This window comes from Poecilia latipinna, unplaced genomic scaffold (assembly GCF_001443285.1).
Source record: "Poecilia latipinna isolate Pla-1442-1.1 unplaced genomic scaffold, P_latipinna-1.0 Scaffold199, whole genome shotgun sequence".
NCBI lineage: Eukaryota > Metazoa > Chordata > Actinopteri > Cyprinodontiformes > Poeciliidae > Poecilia > Poecilia latipinna.
The window spans coordinates 88,993-116,845 of NW_015112815.1; the positions used below are offsets into that span (position 1 = coordinate 88,993).

The 27,853-nt window shown below is 41.3% G+C and overlaps 2 protein-coding genes across 18 annotated transcripts in view; both read right to left on the minus strand.

Annotated features, from left to right (window-relative positions):
* mybpha (myosin binding protein Ha) overlaps nt 1–12,346 on the minus strand; it is a 21,619-nt gene extending 9,273 nt beyond the window's left edge. For 2 of the 3 annotated variants that reach the window (XM_015031114.1, XM_015031113.1), the window contains exons 1-12: nt 12,122–12,346; nt 11,367–11,429; nt 11,110–11,175; nt 8,395–8,529; nt 7,809–7,976; nt 4,478–4,566; nt 4,179–4,374; nt 3,759–3,898; nt 3,469–3,628; nt 2,567–2,703; nt 1,050–1,236; nt 869–919 (exon numbers count right to left, since the gene is read on the minus strand). In XM_015031114.1, the coding sequence (XP_014886600.1) occupies nt 891–919; nt 1,050–1,236; nt 2,567–2,703; nt 3,469–3,628; nt 3,759–3,898; nt 4,179–4,374; nt 4,478–4,566; nt 7,809–7,976; nt 8,395–8,529; nt 11,110–11,175; nt 11,367–11,429; nt 12,122–12,311 (1,560 nt within the window). In that variant the 5' untranslated portion in view covers nt 12,312–12,346 and the 3' untranslated portion in view covers nt 869–890. The remainder of the gene's footprint in view (nt 1–868; nt 920–1,049; nt 1,237–2,566; nt 2,704–3,468; nt 3,629–3,758; nt 3,899–4,178; nt 4,375–4,477; nt 4,567–7,808; nt 7,977–8,394; nt 8,530–11,109; nt 11,176–11,366; nt 11,430–12,121) is intronic. The other variant, XM_015031115.1, reaches the window with a different exon arrangement.
* Nucleotides 12,347–14,865: 2,519 nt separating this feature from the next.
* nav1a (neuron navigator 1a) overlaps nt 14,866–27,853 on the minus strand; it is a 95,239-nt gene continuing 82,251 nt past the window's right edge. For 7 of the 15 annotated variants that reach the window (XM_015031120.1, XM_015031116.1, XM_015031119.1 and 4 more), the window contains 24 exons: nt 27,299–27,820; nt 25,932–25,973; nt 25,087–25,235; nt 24,806–24,988; nt 24,633–24,712; nt 24,387–24,410; nt 24,091–24,168; nt 23,462–23,545; nt 22,302–22,410; nt 22,079–22,200; nt 21,878–21,886; nt 19,904–20,088; nt 19,657–19,819; nt 19,371–19,569; nt 19,194–19,282; nt 19,002–19,100; nt 18,727–18,898; nt 17,617–17,882; nt 17,352–17,503; nt 17,190–17,261; nt 16,899–17,104; nt 16,683–16,801; nt 16,396–16,584; nt 14,866–15,714 (listed from right to left, as the gene is read on the minus strand). In XM_015031120.1, the coding sequence (XP_014886606.1) occupies nt 15,619–15,714; nt 16,396–16,584; nt 16,683–16,801; nt 16,899–17,104; nt 17,190–17,261; nt 17,352–17,503; nt 17,617–17,882; nt 18,727–18,898; nt 19,002–19,100; nt 19,194–19,282; nt 19,371–19,569; nt 19,657–19,819; nt 19,904–20,088; nt 21,878–21,886; nt 22,079–22,200; nt 22,302–22,410; nt 23,462–23,545; nt 24,091–24,168; nt 24,387–24,410; nt 24,633–24,712; nt 24,806–24,988; nt 25,087–25,235; nt 25,932–25,973; nt 27,299–27,820 (3,409 nt within the window). In that variant the 3' untranslated portion in view covers nt 14,866–15,618. The remainder of the gene's footprint in view (nt 15,715–16,395; nt 16,585–16,682; nt 16,802–16,898; nt 17,105–17,189; nt 17,262–17,351; nt 17,504–17,616; nt 17,883–18,726; nt 18,899–19,001; nt 19,101–19,193; nt 19,283–19,370; nt 19,570–19,656; nt 19,820–19,903; nt 20,089–21,877; nt 21,887–22,078; nt 22,201–22,301; nt 22,411–23,461; nt 23,546–24,090; nt 24,169–24,386; nt 24,411–24,632; nt 24,713–24,805; nt 24,989–25,086; nt 25,236–25,931; nt 25,974–27,298; nt 27,821–27,853) is intronic. The other 8 variants (XM_015031131.1, XM_015031124.1, XM_015031132.1 and 5 more) reach the window with 6 other exon arrangements.

Sequence of the window (27,853 nt, forward strand, 5' to 3'; positions counted from 1 at the left end):
TTTTTTTCACTTTTGGTTACCCTTTGCTTTCGTAAGACAGAACATTGCACAGTCACTGCATGTTGCAACATGCGCTGATCTTTGTGAAGACAAAACAAGGATTTGACAAGTAAATTCCCATCAATTAAGATCAACATCATTCAATGAAAAGAGAAGATGCATGTAGATCATAAAGTTTACCTCGATTTTTAGATTTAAAGACTTAAAGCTGCAAGTTCGTTCAGGTTTATGCATCTTATCAGCAGCGCACCAGAGCATAGTTATGTCATTATCTGGTAGTTCATTGTAATTGGTTGTTTTTTAGCAGCCTGGAACTAAAATTTGTTCAAGTTGCATTCTGTTAGTGGGAAAATGTGTGCAGATAAGCCTTTCAGAAGTGAATTTAAATATACTTGCATTGCACCGATTGAAAGGCAAGAGGTTTATTTTCCAAGTATTATAAGGTGAAAAGCTGAAAAACATCCAAGTTGGTATTTCATTTGACTTTGATTAATCTGTGCCACATTACCACGTCTAGAAGTAGGACCAAACATGGAAAGCATTTACAGAGAAGAAAGGTTTAAAGGAGAAATGAGAAGAGAAGCAGGCAAACCTGGTGATGCTGGGAAATATACATTTATGAGTTTGAATTTGTAATCTGACCTGTAGAACAGATTCTTAAAGACATTTTTAAACGTGTAGATGTCATGTTATGTAAATTATTCTATTATTTTCAAACATTAAACAATAATGGCCTCTGAAACACAAAAGAGAGTTTTGCTCGAATGACTCTGGTCGAATGAGTTCATTTAGTTTCATCTGTTTCTCTGTTCTGCTTTTATCATTTGTATATGCTTATTTTCATTTTCTTCTTTATTGTAATCCTTACCTTTTTTTTCTTATCTCCCTTTTCATTTTTGAATCTCCGAAAGAAGAACCTCTGTTTGGAGAGAGATGAATTTTTAGTCCGTTATTTTATATGAATGAGTTTACATTTAGAGTTTTTTTTTGTTTTTTTTTCAACAATGCAAGTCTGGAAAATCTTGAATGTATTTTTTGGTAACACATACGTTTGACCTCCAGCTTGCAGGAGACCATGGCTTCTCCCTGGGCGTTCTTGGCTCTGCAGGTGTACACGCCGCCATCGAAGCTGCAGGGCTTGCGGATCTCCAGGGAGCAGATGCCCTGGTTGGAAATCTGACGAAACTTGGGGTCGTTTCCAATGATCATTTGGTTTTTCATCCACTCGATCTTGGGCTTCAAAACAAATGGAAGACAATTAAGATTGTCGTTCATTTCTCTGTCACTGCATTCGGACCGGTTATCTTTAAGTTAACCAGTCGGAGGCCGATGAGCTGCATCTCTTTTTCGTTATTTGAGGTTCTGTGCTTTTTCGGCAAAACATCTCCACTAATTCTTCTTCAATGTCCAAATTGCTTTATTATTATTATAATGTTGGGAACCTGCAATGATGCTATGATGAAAAATCTGCCTGACATCTCACCGTAAAACACTTGTACAGACTATTTCTACCAATGTGAGGTAGGGGGTTAAATTTTACATTAAGCTGTAGAAGTTCATTCTTTTCATCTGGAAGAGTGCGACCTTATAGTGAACTTCCTAATCTTTTGTGCATCTATTGTTTGTGCCTGTCTCTTTTACATTCCAAGTATTATTCCACAACTTCTGCAAAACAAGGAGTAGATAGTTTTCCAAATGCATCTGTCAGTCTATCACATAAAATCCTAATAAAATACAATGAAGTTTGTGGTTGGAAAGTGAGGAAATACTTATGAAAAAAGCTTAAAGAGAATGAATATTTCTGCAACACACAAACAGTGCATGTTTTATTTTGTTTTTCGCTAATAAACTGCTTGGATATCAGTTCAAGCGGACCAAATGTACAACTGCTACTCTCATTGTAATTCTAAATTTGTTGCTATGTGGATACAATAGAAAGATGGATCAAAGTGCTATTTGTGCCTAAGTACAACCTCAAACAACTCCAAGCATGTATGTCGACTTAATCTCATTTAAATGGCAGAGATAACTGGTTACCCAAAGACACCTGTCTCTCCCACCTCCATGAGAGCAGATGCACAGTGACTGTCATTGACACTGATAAGGGAAGTACGCTGCAGTCTGAACGGGAGGTAAAAATAGGACCTCCAGGGAAAAAGCAGAACATCTATGTAGACATAGCGTCTTATCACCGTCTTCTCTTTGTGTTCCTCTTAGGGCCACTAATGTAACCCCTTCCTCCATACGTGAAAACTCTATCAGAGACAGCAGAACATCTTATCGGTCTACTGGAGATACCTCTCTGCTGTACCTTCTCAAGCGGCGCTCAACAGGCTGCAGGATCCACGGCAGAAAATAAAAGTAGTCCCACGAAGCAAAGGTTATTGCAAAAAGCAAAAAATAAACACCTTACAGGAGTGTATTATAACACATGTTGATGCAATTGCTTTTGCACAACAATGCTTAAATGAAACATTGCAGTCCCTTTCCATGTGGAGTATTGTTTGATTGATCATTCTTTGAAGAAGGAGCAAACATTTAGCCAGGATTTTACTAGATCTCTGACCTTGGGGCATCCTCGAACAGAACACAGCAGCTTGGTAGTGTATCCCACAGTGGCTGCACGGTCGATGAGGGGCGTGGTAAACTTTGGTGCCTCGCTGAAGTCGTGTTCCTGGTACTCGGGAGGTTTGTAGACAATACCTATGTTACACACACAGCCATCATTGCATCTGTGTATAGGATAGGCAAAGGACACTTTAATGCACTGCATAAAATTTGTGCGTTAAATATCAATTTCAAGCCACAATGCATAAGAAACAGACCACTAATTTAAATGCAAAACAACTTTATGGATTCTGGCTAGTATTAAGTCTTATTAGAGCATATACTGTGAGATTATTTTACTAACAAAAACCTCAAACAGGGAAACAAAATCCTAGACTGAGAGATCGATTTGACAAATAAGAGGCTCAGCCATTCATTTCTTTCTCTTTAAGCACAACATAAGTTACAAAACAAAGCAGTGACTGTATTAAACCAAATGGTGCAGTGCAATAAGTTGATATGCTGTATGCTTTCCCACAACAGAGAAGAGCATCAACGAACACTGCCTACATCCATCATACAGCCTGGTGTTGAGAATCTAATAAAGTTTTTTGACAGGATTAGGTGTAAAACACATCCCTGCACATGCACTCACAGCTCTGTCAGAGGCCTTTATGGTTTTTCAGGCTCTAAAAATTAATCTCAGTTTTACTTGAACGCCATCCAAGAGAAGCACCCGCTTAGATTTTAAAACAGTGCCAAGGTCATTTTCACTCCTCCAGCACTCACTTTAGACTCTGGGTGACTAACTGCTGTTCCTTAATAAAGCTGCAAGCGCTGCGTGCCTGTCTGTAAAGCTACACCCACGTAAAAACGCTTACGTAGAGTCATGATGGTACAACATGCGTCTACAAAAGTTACCTGTTTTCTGGATTGTTGCTGCAGTCTTGGTAACAGCACCTTTCTCACTCCTCCCCACTTGGTTCTCGGAAAACACCCTGAACAGGTATGAGTTACCCATGATGAGGTCTGAGACAGTGGCAGTTAATCTGTGGTAGTGCTCCAGTACTGTGAACCATTCCTGTCAGTGGACACATGGCGGGTTGTTTGCTTCAGAGTGGTGTGCATGTAAAATAAGACTCACTTTTGCTGTTTTTTTTTTTTCTATTTGTTAATTTTTCTCTTTAAACGTGCCGCTGCTGGAGTCATACCCCGGTCTTCTTGTCGGCCTTTTGGACCGTGTATCCAGTGATAGCTGAGTTGCCGTTGTCCTTTGGAGGAGTCCATTCCAGGGCAGCATTGAAGCCCCACGCATCGACTAACTTAACACTGGCAGGTGGACCGGGGAGGTCTGAGGACAGAAATGAGGGTCAGTAAAACGTTGACGGGGCAGACCGCAGCCAAGTAGTTTACAAGGCAGTTTAAAGTCAAAGGTCAAGTGTGTCTTTAACATGTGTTTTTTTTTTAATTATTTAACAGCAGCAGCCGGAAGCAGACTGCATGTGCAAGTCAATGAGGCAGATTAACGTGGTCGTCTACAGTTAGTCAGAAAATTGCATTGACGTATTTCCTGTCCTTACTGTGAATGGTCGGTGGGATTGTCAAAGCAAGACACGGAGCATAAGACTGACCTACAATCTGAAGGGTGATGGTTGTTTTGTCTTCAATGCTTTCCACTTTCAGCGTCATCTCGTAAACGCCAGAGTCCTCCCTCTGAGCACTGCGGATGAACAAGATGCTGTCCCTGTCGCTGTTCCTGATGTTGACCCTCTTGGTGTCCAAAGGCTGTCCATCCTTCAGCCATGACACTGCAGGTTTGGGCTTCCCCTCACGGATCGGAAAACGAAGGAGAAACACAAAATATAGTTTTTCCCTCTCTCTTTTATGCCCTAGTATGATCTGTTAGCTTTAGTATGAGTTGCTAGCTTACAACGAACGGGATGACCAGGTTGATCTGCTGTCCGACTTTCCCTACATAGCGGGACCTGAGCAAACGAGGCAAGCGGATCTTGGGTCTGTCTGAAAAATTGAGACAACTATGTTTTTTTTTTTTTTTCTGGTTATCCATTTACTTATTACTGCTACAAACTACTCAAATATTATTCTAGTATTCTTTGTGAATGCTGGAATGTGTTTAGTGTTCCCTCTTCAGGTCTGCGGGGACCACGTCGCCTCAAAACGGCAAGTCAACGAGACATAAATAGACCAGACATAGTGAGGCAAAGCTCACACAGGAGAATGACTGAGTGTGCTGCTGTCAGGTTTTGATATGAAAATTAATATAAAATAAAAACAAAATACTTTCAAACATGACAGTGAAAAAACATAATATTGCTCAAGTTAAAAAAATTTTAACGTTTTGGGAGAGTCTATTGCTGTGAGAAATTTTCCCAGTTTTATTCGATATGTTGTGAAATATACAAATGCAAATAAAACACTTCATACAAACTCTGTCCCAATTTACCATATATCTATGGTAAATAGAAAAAAGGGTGAAATTGTATGCTTTTTTTCTGTGCTTTAGGAAAAAGAATTAAAATTCCACACTCATAATGAAGTTACAGTAACATTCCCGAGCGACACAGTTTCTGAATGGCTAATCAAAACGACTGTATCTGGGCAAGGAGATGCAAAAGAGGAAGACCTTTCATCCAGCAGAGCCCAAAATAGCTTTGGTGAGAAGAAAACCTTGGCTGAACCCTCACACACCTCACTCCTCTACACTATGTGCAAAGGCAAGAAGACGTTATAATGTATAACTCCTCAGCGAGGTCAAATGTCGCAGCTAAATAGAGGTAAAACATGCGCAGTTGCACTTTTATTTGGATACTGTGACAGGGGTGAAATGACATCATGGGTGGGAATTTGTGGAACACCTACGCAGCTCCCACGCTGGCTAATTTGTTCAGGTTGGGCGCCAAGGATCAGGAAGAGCATCCCTCCCGTGATTCTGCACAAGTAGCAGATACCTCAAAAGCCTGATGGGTTTAGATGACACATGAAACCCTGTGCCGTTTCTACAGATCAACTCAAAATGTCCTCTCTCACACCTCATCAGTCCTTCCTCACGCTGCCCCATGTTCTCTGTCGGCGACCCCGCACGTCTCATCACTCTTTATCCTTACATTTGTCACCATATCAAGCTGGGATTTGGCGACGGAAGCCATCATTTCTCAGGAAGCTCAGGTCTGCCCCCCCCAGATGCAGCTCGAACGCTGAGCCCCGCTAATTACCAAACCTGCCAGCAATGCCCAGAAGCGTTGCGAAGCTTTGCAACATCTACCGACCACCGGGTTGGACTACAAACAATGTGTAATCTGTCTTTGTCTGGGGATAAAGTGTCTATGTTGGAGGAGGCTTTCTGCACATGTAGGACAGTCTGTTTTCATCGGCCTGTGCATGTCAATGCGTGTCTAACACAGAGCTGAAATTAACACTGACAAGCCACCCACAATCCATCAATTAGGCTCATATTTCGCTTCCCTCCACTGGCCAACGCTTTTGTTTTGATGACCGTATGTGTCCCTCAGAGGTTTCTCCGGGTTCCCGGTGGTTTGAACCACAACCAGGAAATACGCCCGGGGACAGAAAGCTCCGTCTCTGAAAGTGGATAAGTTAGGCGGGTCAACACATTTTGACACCCTCTCAAAATGCCGCGGTGGAGTCTGCGGTCTCAAACGACACTTGTCAATCTTAACAATGACTTGTGCGCTTTCAAACACGACAGTGGAAAAATTTTTTAGATTCCTTAGGTTTTACATTCGTTGCATGTTTTGGGAGACTGTGAGTCTATTGCTGTGAGTCTAATTTTGAGCAATAGACTCACAATAGATATATCAATTGTTAGTCATATACATGTATAAAGGGAGAGAGAGAGAAAGACATTTTAACATTGTGTAAAAGTTGAAAAAAACTTTTCTAAAAGACTTTTTTTTTTTTACCTACAGTGAGCAGCTTGGAGAGTTCTGAAATACATGAAATACAATATACGTCCTGATCCTTATCACCGTACCACACTGCGAAATGGAAAGACCTCAGGAAAGATTAGCACTTCTGCTGGTTCAGAGTCGCCTCTCTTACAAAGTAAGCACTTTTTAAAAATACACACGTTTCCTTTCAGTTCTGATGTAGATTTAAGGAAATGTTTGAAACGGCCTCACACACACACAGGTTGATTAATCGGAGAATTTAGTCAGAGATTTAGTCAAATCCTATTTCAATAAAATGTTTCACTTGTGCAAAATATCACCTTCTCATTTTATCTTAACATCCCGGAAAAACAATACAGCTATTTTTGCAGATGACCACATGCTGCTAGAAAGACAAACCCCTCAACTGTTACATATCTATTTACTTTGCATGAATGATGTCATTAGGTCAAAGTGAGATATAAGGACAGCTAGAGCAGCAGTCCCATAAATAAATGGGCTGTGAATCTGCACTGACGAGGCCGTGTTGGTGAGTGGCACGGCAGCCAAAAGGCTCATTACCCAAATGTTTTCCTTTGCCTGACTGAGACTGACCATAAATCAACCCTTGAGACCGATAGTGCCAGCCATCATAAAGCTTCTCCCCCAGCGGCAGCCACCCAGCTCGGCAGATGGAGTTTTCACTTGTCACTTTCAGCAGGGATGATGTTTACATCCACATCCATTTGTGTTAATTTTGTATAAATCTGGATTTTGTTTTTTATTTATTTTCTTTTCACACATGAAGGCTTTTCTTTTTTTTCCCCACTGTGTTCATTCTTTAGGATATGATGATCATAGTTTGCTGCTACTGATTAAATTCATTTTAAAAAGTGTCGTTATCAATAAAAAATGCAACTACTTTCGGGGACATTCAAGTGACAGTTTGATCTACAACCAATGAAAGCTCTTGTCAGCACCCGTAGGATTTACGTCTTTACATCTGTGCAACCCATCAGACGCCGGCACTTCATACCGCCTCCGCCTCTCCGTTTGCAACACGAGTATTTTAAGGATAGGTCATATGTTACAACTATCAGAGGAACCTCAACAGATAAAGTCATAAATGAAGTTCAACACCAAGGAAATTCTTAATAAAGTGGCTGTGTGCAAAAAATATTTTGTAATGACACAATTGTGTCCAGGGGAAAAAGAAAAGTTTAAAAGAAACAGCTAAATTCTCTAATAGAATAAACTTATGTGAAGCTGCAAAGAGTCAAAAGAAAAAAAAAAAAAAAAAAAAAAAAAAGAAGTTCTTTCACCGTAAATTGTCTAAGCCTATCAGTAACTCACCGCCAATCTCCCGGATAGGCACCGGCTCTGGAAGCAGCCCAGGTTCACTGCGGCCACCTGGGTTTACAGCCACAACGCGGACATGAAGCAGGTCTCCGGCTGCCAGGTTTCTGATACAGCAGCGGTCAGCCACGGTCAACTCCGCATTAGCTACAATCCAGTCGGTTGCTGCGGAGGAACATATTCTGCATCAGCATGGGTCGACTTTCACTTTTAGTTCTATGTGGTGATTGCACCAAAAATCACTTTGAAATATATCCACAAAAATCGGGTTCTCCTTCTGAACATTTATTGGACACTTTTATTAGTTTATCACCTGTTGACACAATTCTGCAAACAACCTGTCCAAGAGGAAGGTACAGTAAGAACCAACACGATGAAACCTTAGATGGCATGCTGTCATCGGAGCAAAGGAGCACTTCTAAAAGCAGTGTCAAAGGATACAACGACAGCCGGTCAACTTGTGTCGGCCGTATTCGGTCCGGGCCCGGCAACAAATCTTATCTGCCTCCTGACACTCTGGGGACAGGTGCAGCCTCACGCATAAACGCACACACACACACACACACACTCTTTGTACACTTACTTCCATCCTTGCGGTACTCGACAGTGTATCCACTCAAGCCGGAGCTACCAACATTCTCCGGTGTTTTCCACTTGACGGTGAGGCTGGTGTCATTCACGTCATCTACAGCCACATCCAGAGGAGCGCTGCTGGGGACTGTGAGGCAAAAGTGGATTAGAAAGACAGAAAGACGAGCTGTAGGGAGCAATTTTCCAGTTTTCACAACATGCTTACATGGCCAGTATTACTTTTCTTGCAGTGTGTCCTTTCAAATATCTCATTTGTTTGAAACCTTAGAGCTTAATCGCTAAAATTTTTTTTATTTAGTTACAAACAGACAAATTGCAACTGGGAGACAAAGATGAAGCCATTGAGTGCAATAAATGTGTTGCTTAAAAGTAAGTTAAATGTGCATAAAAAATGTCCACATTTTAACTAAAGCTAACTAGCTTTATTTGACAAAGCTAGTTAGCACTTGGCACAATGCTATATATCTCTGCATGGTGCCTGCATTGCATCTGGTGATGGAATGAATCGTGCTGCTGTCATGAAGTCTTGAGCTAAGAACATGGAGTTTGGATGTCTGCGGTAACATTGAATAAAGTTGGCAGCCTTTGTGCATCATGGACCTGAGCATCTGGCTGGGTTGCTGTCATTCCCATTTGTTTCCACCTTGTTATAATGTCACAGTTGATGCTGGTGGGATATTTAATAGCCAAGAAATCAGACGACTGAACTTGTTGCCAGGAACCTACCACTGCAGTGGTATAGGTTCCACTTTTAATGAACCTACAAGGTTCCACTTAATGACCTACATAATGACTGCGGCCACTCAGTGGTAGGTGTGAAGGGGTTTGTGAAAGATACAATTAGTCGGATTTATTATGTCGGTGCTACTCTGGATTTCAGTGAGCTCGCGAGAACAACCCTGTCTTTCACAAATGTTTACAAAAGTAAACTACTTGCCCTTGTATACCTATGATCACAGAAATGATTGACGCAGCTGAAATATATAGACATCAATCCTTTGAGTTTGTTTTTTGTTTTGCTTTGTTGTTGTTTTTTCCATACCTGACCATTTTTTAGTGCATCACTCCACTAAAACTGTTCAACTGCTGGACTAAAAGTGAGAAAGCAGCCAAAGTAGACACACGCACACACACCCTCTCCCTCTGGGGTGCAGGAAACAGGACAGTCCCTCTATTGTCGAGGAAACAAAGTAGGAAGAAAAAGTCCTGTTGTTTTATTCTGTTTTTCAAAAACGCAGTTGATTTAATTTAAAACATGGCACACAGTGGCTGTTATCGATGTAAGCCTGAAGACCAGACTAGCCTGCCGACGGACAAAAGTTCTGACGACACGACCCCTGACGAATTGGAGATAGAAAACAACGAACTTCGCCAGTTGGTGGAAGATCTCAGAAGAACCATCGAGTGCTCCAAACCTGGCAGGAGATCCAGGCAATCGGTTTTGCAAGCTAACTGTGACATGCTAGCAAGTGAGAACGATGCACTTCAAGCTCAAATCATGTCTCTTCGTGCAGAGCAAGAAAGCACACAGCTTAAACATGAGGACATGAGAGCTGAGGTGCATTGCCTGGAAGTAGCTCGACAGACACTGAAACAAAGACTTCTGAGGCTTCGGATGAACTTGAGAAGGGCACATCTGTGCATTGAAAAGCGATCCGAAGACCTGCAGAGTCTTTCAGAGGAGTTGGGCGCTCTCCTGAGCCAGTACGACAGGATACGGGACGCGATTTGTTCCGTATTCTATAAATGTGGATGTGTAATAATAAAGAAGTGGTCCCCGAGTACTTTATACATTTCTGATTTCCTGCTAATAAATATTAGATTTTTGCTTGGAATTTCAGAATCATGTTGTCAGTAGTACATAGAATCAAAGGACAATGTTCAATTTACTCAAACATATACAACTTTTCCAGAGTTGTATAGCGACAAAGTAGCTAAGTTGGCGACATTGGGGTGAATATTGTTGACCTTTGTAGATCTTTCTGGAGGTAGATAAGATCCAGTTCTCATATGTTTGGCTAATCGCAGATCTCCCAAAAAAAAACAAAAACATTTTTTTAAAGATTTTGTTTCTGTTAGTGGCCTTTATTGTACAGTATTCAGACAGGACACATGGATGAGACAGATTGGAAGAAGACATGCAGCAAATGACCCAAGACCACAAACTGAACCCAGGACAAGCGCATAGAGGACTAGAGCACCCTCTACCCAACGAGCAACCCATCACTCCGCCGCTCTACAAAAAATTAAGAAAATTTCAAATGGGCCCTCATGGGAACACTCTAATCAGATGAGCAGACCCCATCTCTACGAGTTTCTAAAGTTCAACAGAATCCACAAAAACAGCTGCTGCTCGAAGTTGCTGAAAAGTACAACAGGAATTTTAAGCAAAGCTACTCATTTATGACAGTAGCAACTAAAAATATTTCTGAAAAAAGCACGTGGGTTAGTGTTGCCTAGAATGAGTCTCTAGTTACAAATATTTCAGCATTTGCACCTTCAGACTACATAAGCAGCTTGGCCAGTAATAGGGCTTCCAGTACAAGAAGTCTAAACAAGAATAACAGCTGGGAGACTACAATACACACACACACACAGACACACACACACACACACACACACACACACACACACACACACACACACACGCACACACAAAAATAATAAAACTTGTTGCACAGCAAGTTGTCAGGTATTGTCAGGTTACCTGCAGGAGGACGGGGTGTGGGGGCTTTAGTTGGTTCCTCAACTGCAGCAACTTCTGCTGGAGCAGCTGGAATTAAACAAGCCAAAGGTTTACCAACAACCTCTACTCCACATAGTGAGATCTTAGCCTGCTTTCTAAATCTTCTCTAGATGTCAAACTTGTACACTTAATGCAGCACAAATCACATGACCATTTGCATCATTATTTCTTGCACAAAGCATATTTTGCGTATGAAGGTGATTATATTTTATGTTTACCAGCATCTATTGGAGCATCTGCAGCAGGAAGCACAGCACTGTCTTCAGCAATGGGAGCAGCAGCTAGCATTCAAATCCCATTCAAGAAAGTCAGTTAGTGACAATTATTCCATGTTTTAATTAAAAAAAAAATTCTTGGTCATTTGTTCAAAACTGGAGCTATTGAAGCAAAGCAGCAGCAAGAGCATTAGAGAAATGGTTGAATCTATAAAAGCACAGTAAATTTCTAATAGAATAGACATTTGTTATTTTTTTGTTCTAAAAGATGAATAGTGGGCATTTTGGATATGTGTACAACAATGAAATGTGATACTATAAAATGTTACAAATATGACACACAGTGTCTTACTGTCCTTTCGGTAATCATTCATTCTGCATTACAGTTTATGTGGGAACATTTTGTTTCCCTGTCACTCTGATGCTTAATGAGATTAGCAACCAAATCCTGCATAAGCCACTCTATGAAGCCCACCAATGACAAGAATAACCGCTGAGGTTTGGTGATGAGAATTGACGCTGAACAAGAAAAAAATGAATATATTTTACTGTGTGAAACCCCCCCCAAAATGTTGACCGAAACCACTTGTACTTTGTGTTGCAGTGTTCAGGTGAATGATCAGATCCTTTGACATCTTAAAAGCTGCACAATATAGTTGGAACAAAAATGCATTATTACTTTCATTATTTAAAAAAATACACAAATAAGGCTTTCCCTAACTTCTACTTGCAGGATTTTTTTTTTGTTGTTGTTTTACCTGGAGCAGCTTCCTCAGTTGTAGGGCTGTCGTCGGTCGGGGCAGCGGGAGCCACTTCCCCCTCGGCTGGAGCCTCAGCAGGTGGAGCCTCAGCAGGTGGGGCGGGTTCAGGTTCCGGAGCAGGCTCAGGTGCTTTCTCTGCAGCCTTTTTGGCTGGAGGCTTTTTCATAGGTGCAGGTTTACTCGGCATTGCTGACACACTGATAGAGTCTGTATGAGGGTGGAACGGAGTCCCCAGTGAAAATTATATATACTTAGAGTATGTGGGGGGGAGGGGGGGGGGGGGGAGGGGGGGGGGGGTACCTCCACCCATCTCCTCACCCACCTCCTCTTCACAGCCCCATCTTTATGTCTGCACGTCTTCTTCCAGATAAGAGACTGCAAAGGCTACAGCATAAAACCAAGAAAATAAATTGAAACTCAAGTTCACATACAATTCCGTATGCATCCACATATATACTCCTTTCTGAGTCTAGGTTTTCATTTAATTTGGAAAATTATGTTATTTCAAGGAGCAGTATTATGTAAAATCAACTATTGTGAGATTAATATCACGTTATTCCTGCATGAAAAACATACCTGTGTTTTGAGTCTTTCATTCATGTTTGAGAAATCCTTGAGCCTCCTGTGGCAGCCACTGGAGGTGCCTAAACACTTCCACTCACAAAGCACCACCTTGGAGCTCACACAGGACCTCTACCTTATGCCTTCTCCGCTCGGTTCCTTCAAACTAGTGGCAGCAGCAATTAGCAAATAGATGAATGTGCCAAGCTCAGTCCAATGCTTCCAAGGCTGTTTGTGAATAGCATAATGGAGTGGTTTTAAAATTTAGAACGTATTGAATTGAATAATATTTAGGGTGAACTTCATTTTTCCCCCTGATTTAGTTTTTCTCATATACTTGCGCTGCTTTATAGTTGCTTTTGTTCGGTTACTTTATTTTGAAGCTGTTAACGTAACTGTGTTTGGTTTATTATTTTTCTGCATGAAAGTACAAATGTTCAAAGTTTTTGAATCCAGCACATGCAATGAATCAAGTGAAAACCTGACCTAGCATCTTATTCTAAAACAATAGGAAAAAGTAAAAAAAAATAAATAAATAACCAAACAAGAGTCACAAATGTGTGACGCCCCCTAGTGGGTAATAAAGTGCAGCCATCCAACCAACAGTCAAAGGTGTGAAAAATGACATGATTTTATTATGTCCAGTGCTTAAAGATAGACATATGGAATCTGATGTGACTATAGAGACATGACATTTCATGAAGTCTTTTAATCCAAGTGCTCCTTCCTGCAGGAGGAAGACAAAAAAAAAGACAAGAAAAAAAAAACCAGGATGCTCATTTTCTGCATCAACGGGCAAAGCTTTTCTTTGATCTCTCTTCACTTCAATGATTGTCGCAGATGCAGTGGCTATGTACAGTGTTCACAACAGTGATGTCATTCATGTACAAAAGAGAAAGAAAACTTTACAAATATTCTAAGAAAAGCGAAACAAAAAGACAAACACATTTCTGTTGTTAAAAAAAGGCACAAAAAAAAGAAAGAAAAAAAGGAAGATTTCCAGTTATCAAAATCTTTGCTATGATACGGTTGAATTGCAGTAGGTCCAACGAATGATAGGAATATTCTCACATCTCACCACTTGCCACAAGTCTCTCAGTCTCTGGGGTCAAACTGTGTCAAATTGCACACAAACAGCCCAGTCGTGGTACACATTCTCATACGCCGATACCTGTCGCGTTCTCTTAACAGCTCACCCACGAGACCAATAAGCCACTAAGCACCCAAACATCAGGTCACCGTTTTAAAGCGACATCAGAGTGGTTCAGAGGACGTCTCCTCCAAACCGAGGCCTCCTGGTGGCAGCAAGCAGCTTGAGAGGAGCTTTAGGCCCGACTGTATTTCAGGCACAGATAGACTTTTAGGCATCACGTCTTTACTTTTACACCTTCAAAGGGAAGCAGAGGAACGTTGACCGAATACGGCAGTCTGAGGTACATCAGGGTTGAGGTGGGGGAGCAAGTAGTTCTCCATTACCAGCACTTTACTTCTCCTCCTCCACCGTCCTTTATCTCATAACAGTCAAGATATGAGCAATAAATACTGTTACATACTAATTTCTAACATAATTTGTGCATACACAAAAAAAAATTACAAACAACTTTAAACTTAATTCTCATAACTTAATACGTGTGTGGAGACTTCTTTTTGAGTTCAGATAAAATCTCATGATATAAAAAAACAAATGAAAAGAGGAAGGAAACTATTTATGCTTTGTTTCTTTTTTTAAACAGCTGTTCTCCACTTCCCCTCGCAAGATCATATGTGAATAACAACCCAGAAGTCACAAACACAGTGTACCTTTCTGTCACTAGCTCTCATTTTTAAATGTGTGTTGTCTGTTCAGAAAGTAGGTGAGGCGATGGATGAAGGTGACTCGAGTACAAAATCCTACAAAATCAGCATCTTTAGCTGTTTCTTTTGTTTGTTTTTTTTTGCAACACAGCTGTGTGTTTTTAAAGTGATCTAAATAGAGAACATACTGCACGCAAGCATAGTCAGAGACGGTAAACTTGATCAACAAGCTGCGTTTGTGTCCGTGTTTCACGTCTGCGGTTGTGAAATTGCCAACTTTAAGCCACTGATTATTTGAAGAGTCATGTCATTAGTCATCCATGCACGTTCCTTTTACATCTCCACAGCTTGGCAAACTGATCAACAGTAAGCGAGAAAAAAAAAAAAAAAAAAAAAAGTAGAGAAACATTCAAGGCTATGTTCATAAATGCGTTTTCACATGTGTTGTAATCTGGCGAGCACCTTTGCAAGGACAAAGTCCACCAATGAGGCGGGACCTGGCAGAGGCTGCCATCTGCAGGATTTATCCATGAACTGCACTTTTTGGCTATACCAGCAACCCCTCTTTCACCACATTCACTGACAAAGCTCTCTCTCCAAGTCCCCTTTTCGCAAGTAGAAAATAAAGTGCATTTTGGCCTTATGTCCAGTGATGGTCCAACTCACGGGGGGAATCCGCTAACACAATCGGCTGAAGTGAAGTGCCTGCCTTCAACAAAAACCTGTGAGCACCAGTAGCTGTAAAAAAAAAACCCAAACAAACAAACAAAAAAAAAAAACATAAAACGGTCGTTTCAACAGAATTAAAAGGGAACAAATGAGTCTTGATGGTTAGGATTACAGGTAATATTTTGCATCATAACATTTCCTTTCACCATGCACTTGCAGATTAAACAAAAACCCAATCAATCTGGGACACCGAGGCAACAAGAGGAAGAACCATGTCTGATCATCACATTTTCTTTCCGACGTCGGTTTGTATTCCCGGTCCCTCGGAAGCAGGGCAGAGAAAACCCTTAGTTCATAACCCTCCCCCCCCATCTTTACAGTTAGCTTTAAACTGAAGCTGCTCACTGAGCACACTATAATATTCACTCCAGAGTCCTTTAAACTCTCCTTTGATCCACGCTGCCATCGGCTCAGAGTGTAGTCTGCAGACTGGGATCCAGGCAGCCTTCCCTCTCTGGAGACTCGATATAGTTGGCAGACTCCTGAAGCTTCAGCAACATGGCCATCTGGGAGGCAGGTTGAGAAAATCAAAGCGTCAGTCGACAAGGCTGTTTTCAAAAATCTACTTTTGCGTGTGTAAAATTCATCTTGAAATATTTCTTAAATATTTGACTAGGACATATGATGTGTTAGTTTTGCACGAGGCCTTTCTACACTGACTAACCAGTTTGGTTAACAGCTTTGTGAAAAGATAATGTTAAGCACCTTCAATTAATGTGCAAGCTGTGAGAAAATGTGTAATTGTCCTTCCCACAGTTTCTTGAAGCCACATTGAACTTTCTACAAAATAACATCAACATGTACACACCGTCTATTCTTTAAAGCAACCACAGTAGATGCAAATAATTTACTCTATTTTTAAAGAAGGTTTTTTTTTTATTTATTCTTTTGCTTAAGGTTATTTGATAGAAAGGTCAAAGGTCTGATGAAGAGACAAGATCATCCCAGGGTAGGGTAAAACATTTATTTGTACTCATTTTTATGTCATTTTTGATAAAATATAAATAAAACCAGTATTTTCCTGTGTTTTATTTTGCGTTTACATTGTCATATTTTATGAGACCCTGTCTTCAACGTTAGGTTAAACTTATGAATCCAAACCTGTCAGGGTTACGAGTCCTTTGGGCTCATCTGTCTCTAAACTAATCCAGTAGTAATTATACCAGCAGTAAGGACTGTTAACTCACCAGAGGGTCTGACTCCAGAGTGCTGGGTGGAGGTGTATCTTTGGGGGGCTTCTTCTCCTCACTGGGCAGCCCGATGCTGGGAGGAGGGAGGTGAAAGAGCCTGGCCTGGTCCTGCTGTGCATTTGGCCATGGCAGAGTGCCTCTCACCCACTCCACTGGGTCCTCCCACACTGCTTTCTGACCATGCACCTTGGAGGACAGACAGAGAACAGGCTGTTGTTGCAGGAATTATATTTTTACACACCTATACAGCAAGTTTTACACTTGGGAAGTCAGTGTTTGCTCACCTTGATGCCGTCTTTGGCTCCCTCTTGGAGGTACGGTATGATGGAGTGGTTCCACAGGTCAATGAACCACTGCCTGAACTCTGCTACTGACACTGGGCATGACAGGAAGAAGCAAGGACCTGCAGGAGGCAATCCGTGTAGTCAAACCCCTGCTTACCCTCCTCAATAAAACAACAAAACCAGGTCCGGTTTAAACCAGAATACACCTTGTCTCACCTATGAGAAAGTCTGAGGTGCTGTGTTTCTCCAAGAAGGCGTGCAGGTGGTACCATAGCTGAGGGATCCAGTCGAGGACACGCAGGAGTGTCTGGCGGTGTGTCGGGTCACGCTCCTCCTCCTGGTGGGCCTCCACGGCTTTACGGTGCAGATACCTCAGCAGGAACCCATTGGCTGGCTCCACGTTATTGGAGAATGTAACCATCCTATTGCAATTTTTAAAGAAACGCTTATTTTGCAACCCATGCTGTCAGAAATCCAGAGGCGATATCGTGAATTTCATGTGCTCACCTGAAGCTAAGGTGCAGGCCGTGATTAGACGTCATTCTCACAGGCTGATTGGTTGTTCCAATAATGTAAGGACTAAGAGACAATCCGAGATGAGACGTTTAACTTTCAGCAAACAGCGTCGCTCTCCGGTAACATCCTACGTCCGATAAACCGAGCACCTACCATTTGTGATACTTGCAAGTGAGGGCTCCGTTGACGAGCTCAGTGATGGCCGCCGAATCGCTGATATCGTCTATGACAACAACCAGTGGCACCTCTCCTCCGCTCTCTCTGTCAATCTGATTTGCCAGATTTGACAGGTACAACTGCAAATCCTGCAAATGTGAGGAAATACGACTATTTCTCAAGCGAGACGACAACAACAAGCTAACGTGTGTCATTTTTCAGCGAGCGTAGCTGTTAAAAATGGCTCAAAGGTGTGTTTTACCTTCTGTGACTGCCGGTGCATGTTGAAGGTGACGGCAGCACAGCGACCCAACACGCACGACTCGTGGTCGCTGTCCGACGTGTCGATCTGGCTCCGCTGCAGGAGGTAGTGGGCCAGATGCTGGGCCAGATATGTCTTTCCCGTCCCGCTGGGTCCGGACAGAACCAGGCGTCTGTGCTTCATTAGCAGACTGATGTAGTGCAGCATCATGGGCTTCGGTATCAGAGTCTCAAACACCAGCGAATCGACACTTTTTTCTCTGAGACCTGGAAAGGAACCCGTGGAGCTTTAGAAGTTTTTACATTTACCGTAGAACCGACTGAAATGGTGAATGGCAGCAACTGTGGATTATTTCTGTAAAAATAATTTGAGGATTATTCTGACGCTAAAAGAATTGGCACATTCTGTAGATTTTCCATTTATCCACTTAAGCTTATTTTATACGACACTAGAAATACATAAAACATACAAATAATCCAACAGTTTTTAAAATAAATAAAGCAACAAAATAAACATTTCATTGTCTCAAATGCTGTGACAGGACTTCTTTTGATCATTTGTAGCAAAGGATACATCTGAAAATAAAAAATATATACTTCTACCATCAACATGTTAAAAGCTCAGCCCTCTCTGCTTTACTTATCAATACGGGTTAGAACTAATCTATGTATTTGGATTAACCAATTAATAATTGGATAGAGAAATGTGCTTAATGGGAGATTTTTCTTTTCTTCCTTTTTTACCAAATTTTAACCAGGTGAAATTAAAACTATGCCACTGGAGAAGTTCTGGGTAGAATACATTTACAGACAATTATTATTATTTTTTTTTTTTCAAATAAAATATGTATATATTTTTTTCCACAGTTTTGACTTAATTACTGCTGTTACTGAATATTTTGTTCTTATTGCAATTAGTCAGTAAACTAAACAATTAATAAACTACTAAATCAGTTGACGATTATGTTTAATAATTCATTCATCACAATTAAACCAACCAGTTGTTTTAGCCCTGTTGTCAGCCATTATAATTATTCTTAAATTGTCTTTGTAGATATATATATATAAAAAAAAAAAAAAAAAAATCAACCACAGAACATGTACTGCTCACCTTTCAAGGTTGCAAAAATTTGAACTGGGCCACTGCCGAGGCATTGATGGGGCAAGACCTGAGGCCTGTCCCCCCCTATTGTCCTCTGCACTCCTTGGTTCAGCTGGTACATGTGCAGAGAGTCGCAGGTCAAACCCAGGCTTCCTGTCGGGTCCACTTGACTCAAGTAGTCCTGAGCAATAAAAGAAAAGAATGTCACCATTAATACTCAGCTACATTATTTAGAGCAAAACCCTTTGGTTGAATATCGAGCAAAATGCTAAATTTAGACTCACTTGAAAGGTCTTAGCAACGAGGGAGTCGAGGCAGGTCCAGTCAGTTCGTTGGCTGATTGTCACTGAGCCCAGGCAGAACTCCTGCAGCTGCTTCCTGTCCTGAGGATGCAGAAGAGCGCACAGATTGCTCTGGAATAAAAACCCCGATAATATCTGTGTTTGTTGCCGTTGGAAGGGTTTTTATGAATTTACCTCCACTTGGTCTCCGGTGCGAACCAGGACTTTTGCGCAGACCTCTTCATGCTGAGACGACGTACTTAGCAAGTCACAAGAAGACACTTCTGAAAGAAAGAAGCAAACAGTTATATTAAATTATCAAAGAAATTGCAAGAGCTGAATGTTGACTGGGGTTTCTTTTTTGTTCTTTACCTGGAGCTTTACAATCATTTAAGCTTAGGCTGAAGGACTTGGTGAGGGACATGCTCATCGGCGGATTCCCAGAAGGCCCCAGGAGAGAAGCCAGCCCCGATGGCTGAGAGGTGGAGGAGGTGGGACCCGGGCCGGAGACAGGGAGATTACTTCCTGTTTTCAAGTGGTCGTTTTCTGCCTTTAGGTTGTCCACGGTGGACTAGAGCACAAATAGATTAAGTTTTAGCTTCAAACCATACAGAAAAAAAACAACAAAATCAACCAGCAGAATTCCTGAAACGCAAACCTGCATGTTGTTCATGGCCTCTCGGAGCTGCTCCAGCTGATGGGCAGAGCTTAAGGCCTCCAGACGGATGTCTGTCAGCTTCCTCTCTTTCTCCCAGAGTTCAGACCGTAACTCTGATACCGCTTTTTCACCATTGTCCCCCTCTTCCACTGTTTCCATGATCCTACAAAATAACCAGAGAAACATCACAACCAGAAACCCACAAAGGCATTTTTTAAAACTGCTTCAAACCCGTGTGCGTACTTACATGGAAGACGTGGCGGATGCTGACATTTTCAGCGACGAAGGCAGGTCCTCGCCCACTTCTCCTCCCTCGTGAGCCATCTTCGGCGAGTTGGGAGCTGAGGAGTCGGGGGTGGCGATTTCCTCGATGTCTGAGTAGGTTTTGGAGCCTTTTTTGATACTGAAAGCCTTGTTGAAGGAGCTCCTCAGCTGCACAGACACATGGAAGCAAACGCAGAAAGTCAATCAGACAGGAAACGACATTTAATAACTCTGGGGATTGAAAAAGAGTTAAGAGTTAAATAAATACAGACATGCTTCACATTAAGGGGCAAGTTTGTCATTTTTCAGATGCTGCAGTGGGAAACCCCACATGTACTGCATGTAACCCAGACATTAATATATTTCCATTGGCCTTATCTATATTTAGAAATATATATTTTTTTTTAGAAAAAAAATCCTCAAGTTAAAGAAGAACAGTGAGTAAAGTTACCAAACTCAGTTGTGCTTGCATTTTCAATTTGTTAACACCTTCGTTTTTAAATGTTGTGTAACTGTATGCGTTTCGGGGGAAACAGTAGGGGGCAGTAAACATTCACAAAATAATTACCAGATTACCTGTAAATAGAATTTCAAGCTTCTGTTTAACAAAGTTCAAATGTGTTTTCCACATGGAGCCAAATGACGTTGAGTTGGATGTCATATTATGAGCCTGTACTTAAGTCAAATATAATCAATGATTTCAATTTGTAGAAATATAATAGTTTGCAACAGTTTGGGATTTTCGTTTTTTTAAATTTAATCTATTTTTATGTGAAGAACATAAAACATAGCTGAAAATAAGGAATTCTACAAATCTTACTCCTAATACCACAGTCACACAGCTGTGTTTCACTCTCACAGCACAAAATACCTTCGTCGGTAAATAATGTGATGGTAGACATCACAGTCCCACACATCTGTCGTAGAATGCAAAATGTGATTAGCAGCTAAAGCCAGACTTCCACAAACTTTTTCAGATGACTTAAAAGACACAACAATAAGGAATGGCTGTGACAGAAACTCCATCTTCTTTTGTGGTACTCGAAATGTCCAACAATGTTTCTACTTCACTGCCATCCCTGCAACATTTAAGCCTTGTTTTAATGATGTAAATTTAAATGATCTAAACACCTTTCAGTTGAAAATGGGATAAAACTGTGGGATTTGCTGATTGTGCTGCTTAATTACCTGTTATTACTATACATTACGTACAAAGTTGATGAAGTTTTCCAATATATTATATACTTTCAAACACCAAAGGAATATGTTTGACTGTAAAGGATTGTGTGTGCCACTGGTTTAAAAATTGCAATTAATCAGATTATATATATTTTTTTATTATTATTTTGAAAGAAGGAATCTAAAACAAAGAAAATCTGTGGAAATTTTTGAATAAGGACAATTGGCAATTACACTCCACCACAGCGTTCGGTTCTCAAACAGATACTGTATTTTTTACTCTTTTAATTATAAAACAGACAATGGATTGATTTGATTAACTGCTCTGAGCGTCTTAAATAAATTCAAAAAGAAACCCATTTCTCTAAAATGACAAACTATTCCCTTAAATTTTTTTTTGCTTAATTTTATAAGCAAACTGCTGAGTAACTAGACATAATTTCCATGTTGATCAAATTAATAACTTCTCACATTTATTCCGAAGAATACGACTCAAGTTAATCACGTAAATGAGGAGAAACACACTTAAGCACATATAATGACAGTCAACTGAGCGGTGGTTAATTATTTTAAATGCACATCATGTCTGCTGCTTGCCTCTCACGACTGATTCATAACCATCGATTTAATGAAACAGTTGAAGATCAGGGCCGGAGCATTGATCTGCAGAGCAGCAAGTCAATCAGCAGAGATGAAGGAACTGTAGTTCAGACGACCCATCATGCTGTGTGGACGGAAATTATAGGAGTTTGTATGATTACGCGGTGACGACACTTACCTCAAAAACCTGAAAGGGCCAAATAACACAACACAAAGGAGGGAGACAGTGGTCAACCATGCTGCTCAGTCATTTATTTTCATTTTTTATTTTATTTTTTTGAGGATGAAGTTCACCAAAAAAATAAATAAAACAAGCTGTGAGTTAAAAAAAAAAAAAAAAAAAAAAAAAAAACACAGCTTTTGAAGTCCCACTCCTTACCCAGCTCTTCTTCTTCTTCTTCTTTGCGTCTTGATCTTTCAAGCTGCCCACGCTCGACATGCTGGTCAAGCTGTTCAGACTGGAGATGCTCTCACATGAGTTCTGACGTCGGATGCGAAGGTCTGAAAGAAAGGAAGCTTCAAGTTAGTCACAACAGTTTTGAGGAGGAAGCGGAGGAGGGAGAAAGGCATGCATGGAGCGACTGCCTGGTTGATGTACAAACCTTTCATGTTATCTTGGTTGTTTAAGGCTCCATGGATGACGGCCTGCGCTTCTTCATTCCTGGTCTTCAGGGCTTCGATCGTCTCCCGCAGCTCCACCAGCTCCGAGTCCTGCACAAATATTTCATAGGACAAAATTAGTTTCCAGTCTTGGTTAGTGGATACATGTTAGGGGTGAATGTATTAAATTGTGGACTGTAATTAAATTACCAACGAGGATTGACGAAGTTGTCTGAATGTGCAGGAGTCAAACACCAACAGATTTTTGTTTTATCTGTGTTCTGAATGACAAAGCGCCAAATCAGTGGAGCTATGCTGAAGACCTGGAAAAACTTTAAAGTTTTATTTGGTCCAACTGATTTCTCGCTATTTTTTTTTTTTTTTTTTTTCATTTTGCAAAGTACTGAATATTACTAAATATTACATTTAGTTTGGTCCCAACATTGCAGCATTTTGGTGCAACTTCTGTTGTTTAAATTCAGAGAGGTAGTTTAATGTGCTGATGTAAACGATGCTTACATTGACACTGAAATAAAGTCAGACAGCCATGATGAGACTGTGTGTAATCTTCCCCAAAGGTTTCAGTAATAAGACAGAGGCTCCAGATGAACTGAGTGTTTCTGCTCTGCTTGTTTTCTTCTAAAGCTGATGGCCCCTTTGCTCTCAGTGGAGCCACCCGGCCCATCTCAAGGTTAGACGGTGCTGAGCTCCATGCTGATCTGCACAGGTCACTGCACTGGCACTTACAACAAAGACTTTTCTGGTCCGGTACAGACCGGACTTTCAGAAGAAGCAGCAAGGCGTGATGATCTCCGAGAGACTCCTCATGCATGCCCTTATATCAAACACAGCCTCAGGCGGTGACGAGTTCATTTAAACCCAAACTAGACACAGGAGTGAAGGGCCGGAGCTGCAGGTGCACATGCATGCTTGTCTGTTCAACTTAAAAAGTGGGGGTTTTTTATTCGTTTTCCACATCTTTCTTCCACACTATTTGTTCCCGATTGCCCGACCTCTAATCCACATTTAGCTCCTGCTGCAGGCTGTGATCAAAGTCGCCTCACGGAGCGTTGGCTCGTTAAGCTCGCTGCTCTTTAGATAAGTGTGGTGTTGGAATCTGTTTTGTGTGTGTTTGAGTTTGAAAGTGCAGCTGGAATGGTACCTTTTGTTCGTGGCTTATCGACAGACTCTGCAGCCGAGCTGTCATCAGGGCCAGGCTTTGCTCGAAGGCAGCCACTAGGTTTGCCTGTTCACAAAAGATGAAAATCTTAAAATAAAGTTTCTAAGTAGTTGTCTCAGAGAGGATATGTGCACAGCGTTCATTTTTAAGTCTAAAACTGCAGAACATAATTTAGACATTGTTCAGCTAGATTGCTCTCCTTTAAATCGCTAAAGGACACAAAGGTTGAACGGGACGCCATTTTGCAATATCCACCTCTTTTCCAATCTCTTCCTTTATGGCCTAAGAGAGGAGAGAAAATTATGTTCTGCTCTGTAACGCAAGCCTAGCGAAAATAATAAAACGAGTCATCTCATTTATCCAGCTCACCAAAATTCTGCGTTTGGAGCATTTGTTCTGGTTTTAACAAGGTCTGTACATATCTCAAAGGAAGGCGTAGATGACTCGTGTTTTGTACAAAGCTATGCCTAAATGTCTGCCGGAGCGCTGACTGACATTAGGCAGAAGGAACCAGTTACCAAATGTCAGAGAAGAAGATACTAAAAATGCTTTTTTTTTGTAAAACAAGGCTAGAAAGTTATGCGGCAGACGGTAACAGACATGATACATACATTCGCTGTTAGCTGTGTGGTCAGATTGGAAACCTTCTCCTGCGATGACTCCAGCTCTCTCCTTAACATGCGGATTTGCTGTGTTGAAAAAAAAAATTAAAACAGATCTTAAATTATATGATTTAAAGCATCACTTTAAGAGTGTCTGACATATTACTCAATAAATGAAAAGATGGTGACCAAAGAATGATGAGGCGACTTGTTTACTCAAAAACGACAAGGATGGGATTGATGGATGAAAGGGGAAAAAGGAGATGAGACAGCGAGCGTGACTAGGCTGTGAAGAAAACACTCACCTCCCCCTGAATCCTTTCCTCAGCCTCGGGAAGGAGGGAATCAAAGTCAAGAAGTTACAGAGGACAGCAGGGGTAGGAGAGAAGTGGAGAGGAAAGGAAAGCATAGGAGACTAAATAAGGTACTGATCATTATCTCAGGTGTGCGCTGTTTAAAGCATGAAGCAAGAAAAAAAAAAAAAAAAAAGCATAACTTCCTCCACCTTCCAAACCAACATTCATACCCCAAAAAAACTAATCTGTATCTACCTGATTCTGCACGCTGCCCACACTCACCGAAGAGTAGCTCGACGAGGCGTTTGAGGCCAGGGAGAGAACAGACCCATGAACTGGGAAGTGAACGTGAAGAGAGACAAAGTTAAGAAAATGCTGCACGTAGATTACGTTGATAAATAAACCGCAAAAGTAATCTAGTGCTTCACCTTCATCATTGGGCTCCCTGTCCCTGAAGGATCCAGAGCGAACCATCCCCATGCTGCGCGGACGTTCGGCCAGGGACATGGTGCTGCCCAGCGGCGACGCGCTGTAGAGCTCCATGGAGGCGTCTTGTGTCGGGATGCTGTTGGACCGGGTCATCCTGTTGGGTCCGCCTACGGGGCTGGACACTGTTGTGACAGCAGAGATATAGAAAAAATATTCGTCAAAAATAACGCGGAGCTCCTGCTAGATGGTGCAAAATATTAGCTGGTGTTTTGATACAGACCCATACTGGTCTTCAAGGCGCGGGGCAGGGAGGTGGGTGAGGACAGCAGTGGGAGGGTGAGGGAGTCCGTCATACTGAGGACGGTATGCGAGTGTCTCCTCTCTCCTTTCTCTTTTGCTTCCTCCTCGGGCTGAGAGGGTCCACTGAAACTGAAACGAGAGCGGAAAAAGTCAGCCACCCAAAACTGATAGAGAAGGCTTGGAGCTTCAAAATGACATTTTTTGGGAATCAAATGAAATTTCTTTTGTGCTTAATGGTCAAAATTGATGCCTTACAACCCACTAAACAGGATATGGATAAAGCTTTAAAATAAACCTGACTTTTTGATGTAGTAGCATAATCTGCACCAAAAGACTGTTTTTTTTTTTGTTTTTGTTTTTGTTTTGTTTTTTTCCAGTTAAAGCCAACCTATAATTTATGTGCATTTTTTAAGGGGGAGGGAGACTGCAAATTCAGAAACAATTGCTTATTATACCATGTGACACAGAGGCACATTTGTATTAATAGCAGTTCAAATCAGAACAACAAGAAATAGTTTAAGAAATGGCTACAAGAATAACTCCCATGCCCCCATTTATGGGAAATCAATGTTTAATAAAAACGTTTCGAGACACAAAACATTTCGCTCAGGATGGAAGACACACTGGTGCAGTTCACTGTTTTGATTGTCTAATCGCCTGTCAGCACAGCCACACCAAGGCGTGGCTACAAACACCCACACAACAGCATTGGGTATCTCCTGAGTAATAAAGTAGCCTGTACCATAGAGTCCGTATAGATCCTGAACACAGGGATAAACCAAGCTGTGGGTTCAAGAGAATAACTCTGTGTGTGAACTCACATACCTTAAACCTTTCTTTGGCAGTGTGTTTCTGTCTCTCTGGGAACTGTGGAAATGAAAGAAAGTCGTTATGCGAGCACCAGTGCAGGGACTTATTGAGCTCTCAGGAACAGGCACAAAGAGGCGAAATACGACTGGCAGGCAGCTTGTGGCAGCCAGTAATTATGACTACAATCAGAGCTGCTGGTTTAGCACTGATAACAGGCCTGTGGTAATAACGTCTCAGCAGCTCGTTAATGTGTACATGTGCGTAGCAGGTTAAATTTACTTGTTTTTACGGCTTTTCATTTAAAAATGTCAACGGTTTCCACAGTTAATACTAATCCAAATGAAGAAGACAAAAATGACTCCATGGCAATTAAAAATAACAAATAAAATAAAAACAATAAATAAAATTCACTAATATTTAAGCACCTTGCTCATTATTATTTTCTCTTTTGACCAAAAAACAAAACAAAACAGTGGATTAACAACAAAAGCCATTTTCAAAGTTAATTTTCAAATTCAAATTGGGACATGCTTAAGACATACAGGTATAAAAACGTCCTAGTGTTTTGCAGTTGCCACAGTTTCACACCTGCGTCTACATGAACAGGACATTGATCTAGCCATCTGTCTGCTTAATTTGTTAATGGGAACATTTGAATTTCCTGTGGTTCAAGTTGCACTCTACAAGATCCTAAATCAACAAGTGTCAAAGTCTAAACTCTGGATCCAATGTGTAGTCCATCCAGTCTGTGGCACAGAAAATATAAATGGAATTGTAAAAATGTGAAATTGTATAACCAGTGGATTTGATCAAACAGCTCTTGAGTTTCCCAACAATCTGGGTGAGAGTGTACAGTTTACACCAACGTTCACAGTAAAAGGGCTTTGTGGGACACTGGCTTACAGGAGTGGTCACAACTCTTCACAGTAGGTTGCTACAGATTGTAACTGATTATTTTCTGTAAGTCTTACCACAGTTTGAACTTCACATTGAATTTATTTATTTATCTTTGTGTAAAAAAAAAAAGACCCATTAGTCAATCATGTTTCAGTTAAAATTCCTCATGTTTTATATTCAAAAATTAGGCTCTCAGTAAAACAATTGTGCATCTCAAGGGTCAATTATTTTGCCTTCTATACTAAACCAGTTTAATAGTTTTAAAAAAAGGGATTTGTTTATTCATTGGCTCTTAACATCACCCAGAAATATGATTTGGACGTTTGAACATGAAGTTTGAGAATATAGGAGTCCTTTGTCTATCACTTCCAGAACTGACCAGAAGGTGGGGCTAGATTGCCGGGGTTTTTCTTTTATTAAGTCTTTTTGAGGTAAAACAGAATATGACAAATCTACTGATTATATTTCAGCAGGAGTTGACTGACCTGTCTTTGAGTGTGATTGAGGCTTTACTCCCAGAGCTCCAGCTGAAAGGAGGGTCTCTGTCCACTTCTCGGTCTTTGTCTTGAGACTCTAAGGCGTTGGTGCTTCTCCCGAAGGTGCCCCTCACCCTCTCTTTATCGATCTCCTGGGGTTCTGGAGCCAGACTCATCTGTAAGGGCAGACTCTCCAAACTGCGATGTAGTCCTGATGTGCGAGGGTAGAGCAGGGGAGAGGTGCTGCCTTCACTCCCGCCAACACCGAGAGAAGTGACCTGCCTCGGTCCCAGGCCAATGCCGGAGCCGGAAAAGCAGGCTGAGGAGTTCACATTTAGTATAGGTGCGGGGCTGGGGGTCAGACAGGGGCTCGTTGACATTCCTGGGGAGCTTGAACGTTCTTGGAGCTTAGAGTAGGGAGGGATCTTTGGAGGAAGACCGTCCTGAACATCTATGTCCAGACTATTGGAGTTCAGCTTGTCGAGTTGGGAAATGGATGGAGGCTTTGCCAGACTGCGTACCCCAGACAACCTGATGGAAAAGACAATGAGAATGTTGCAGCAA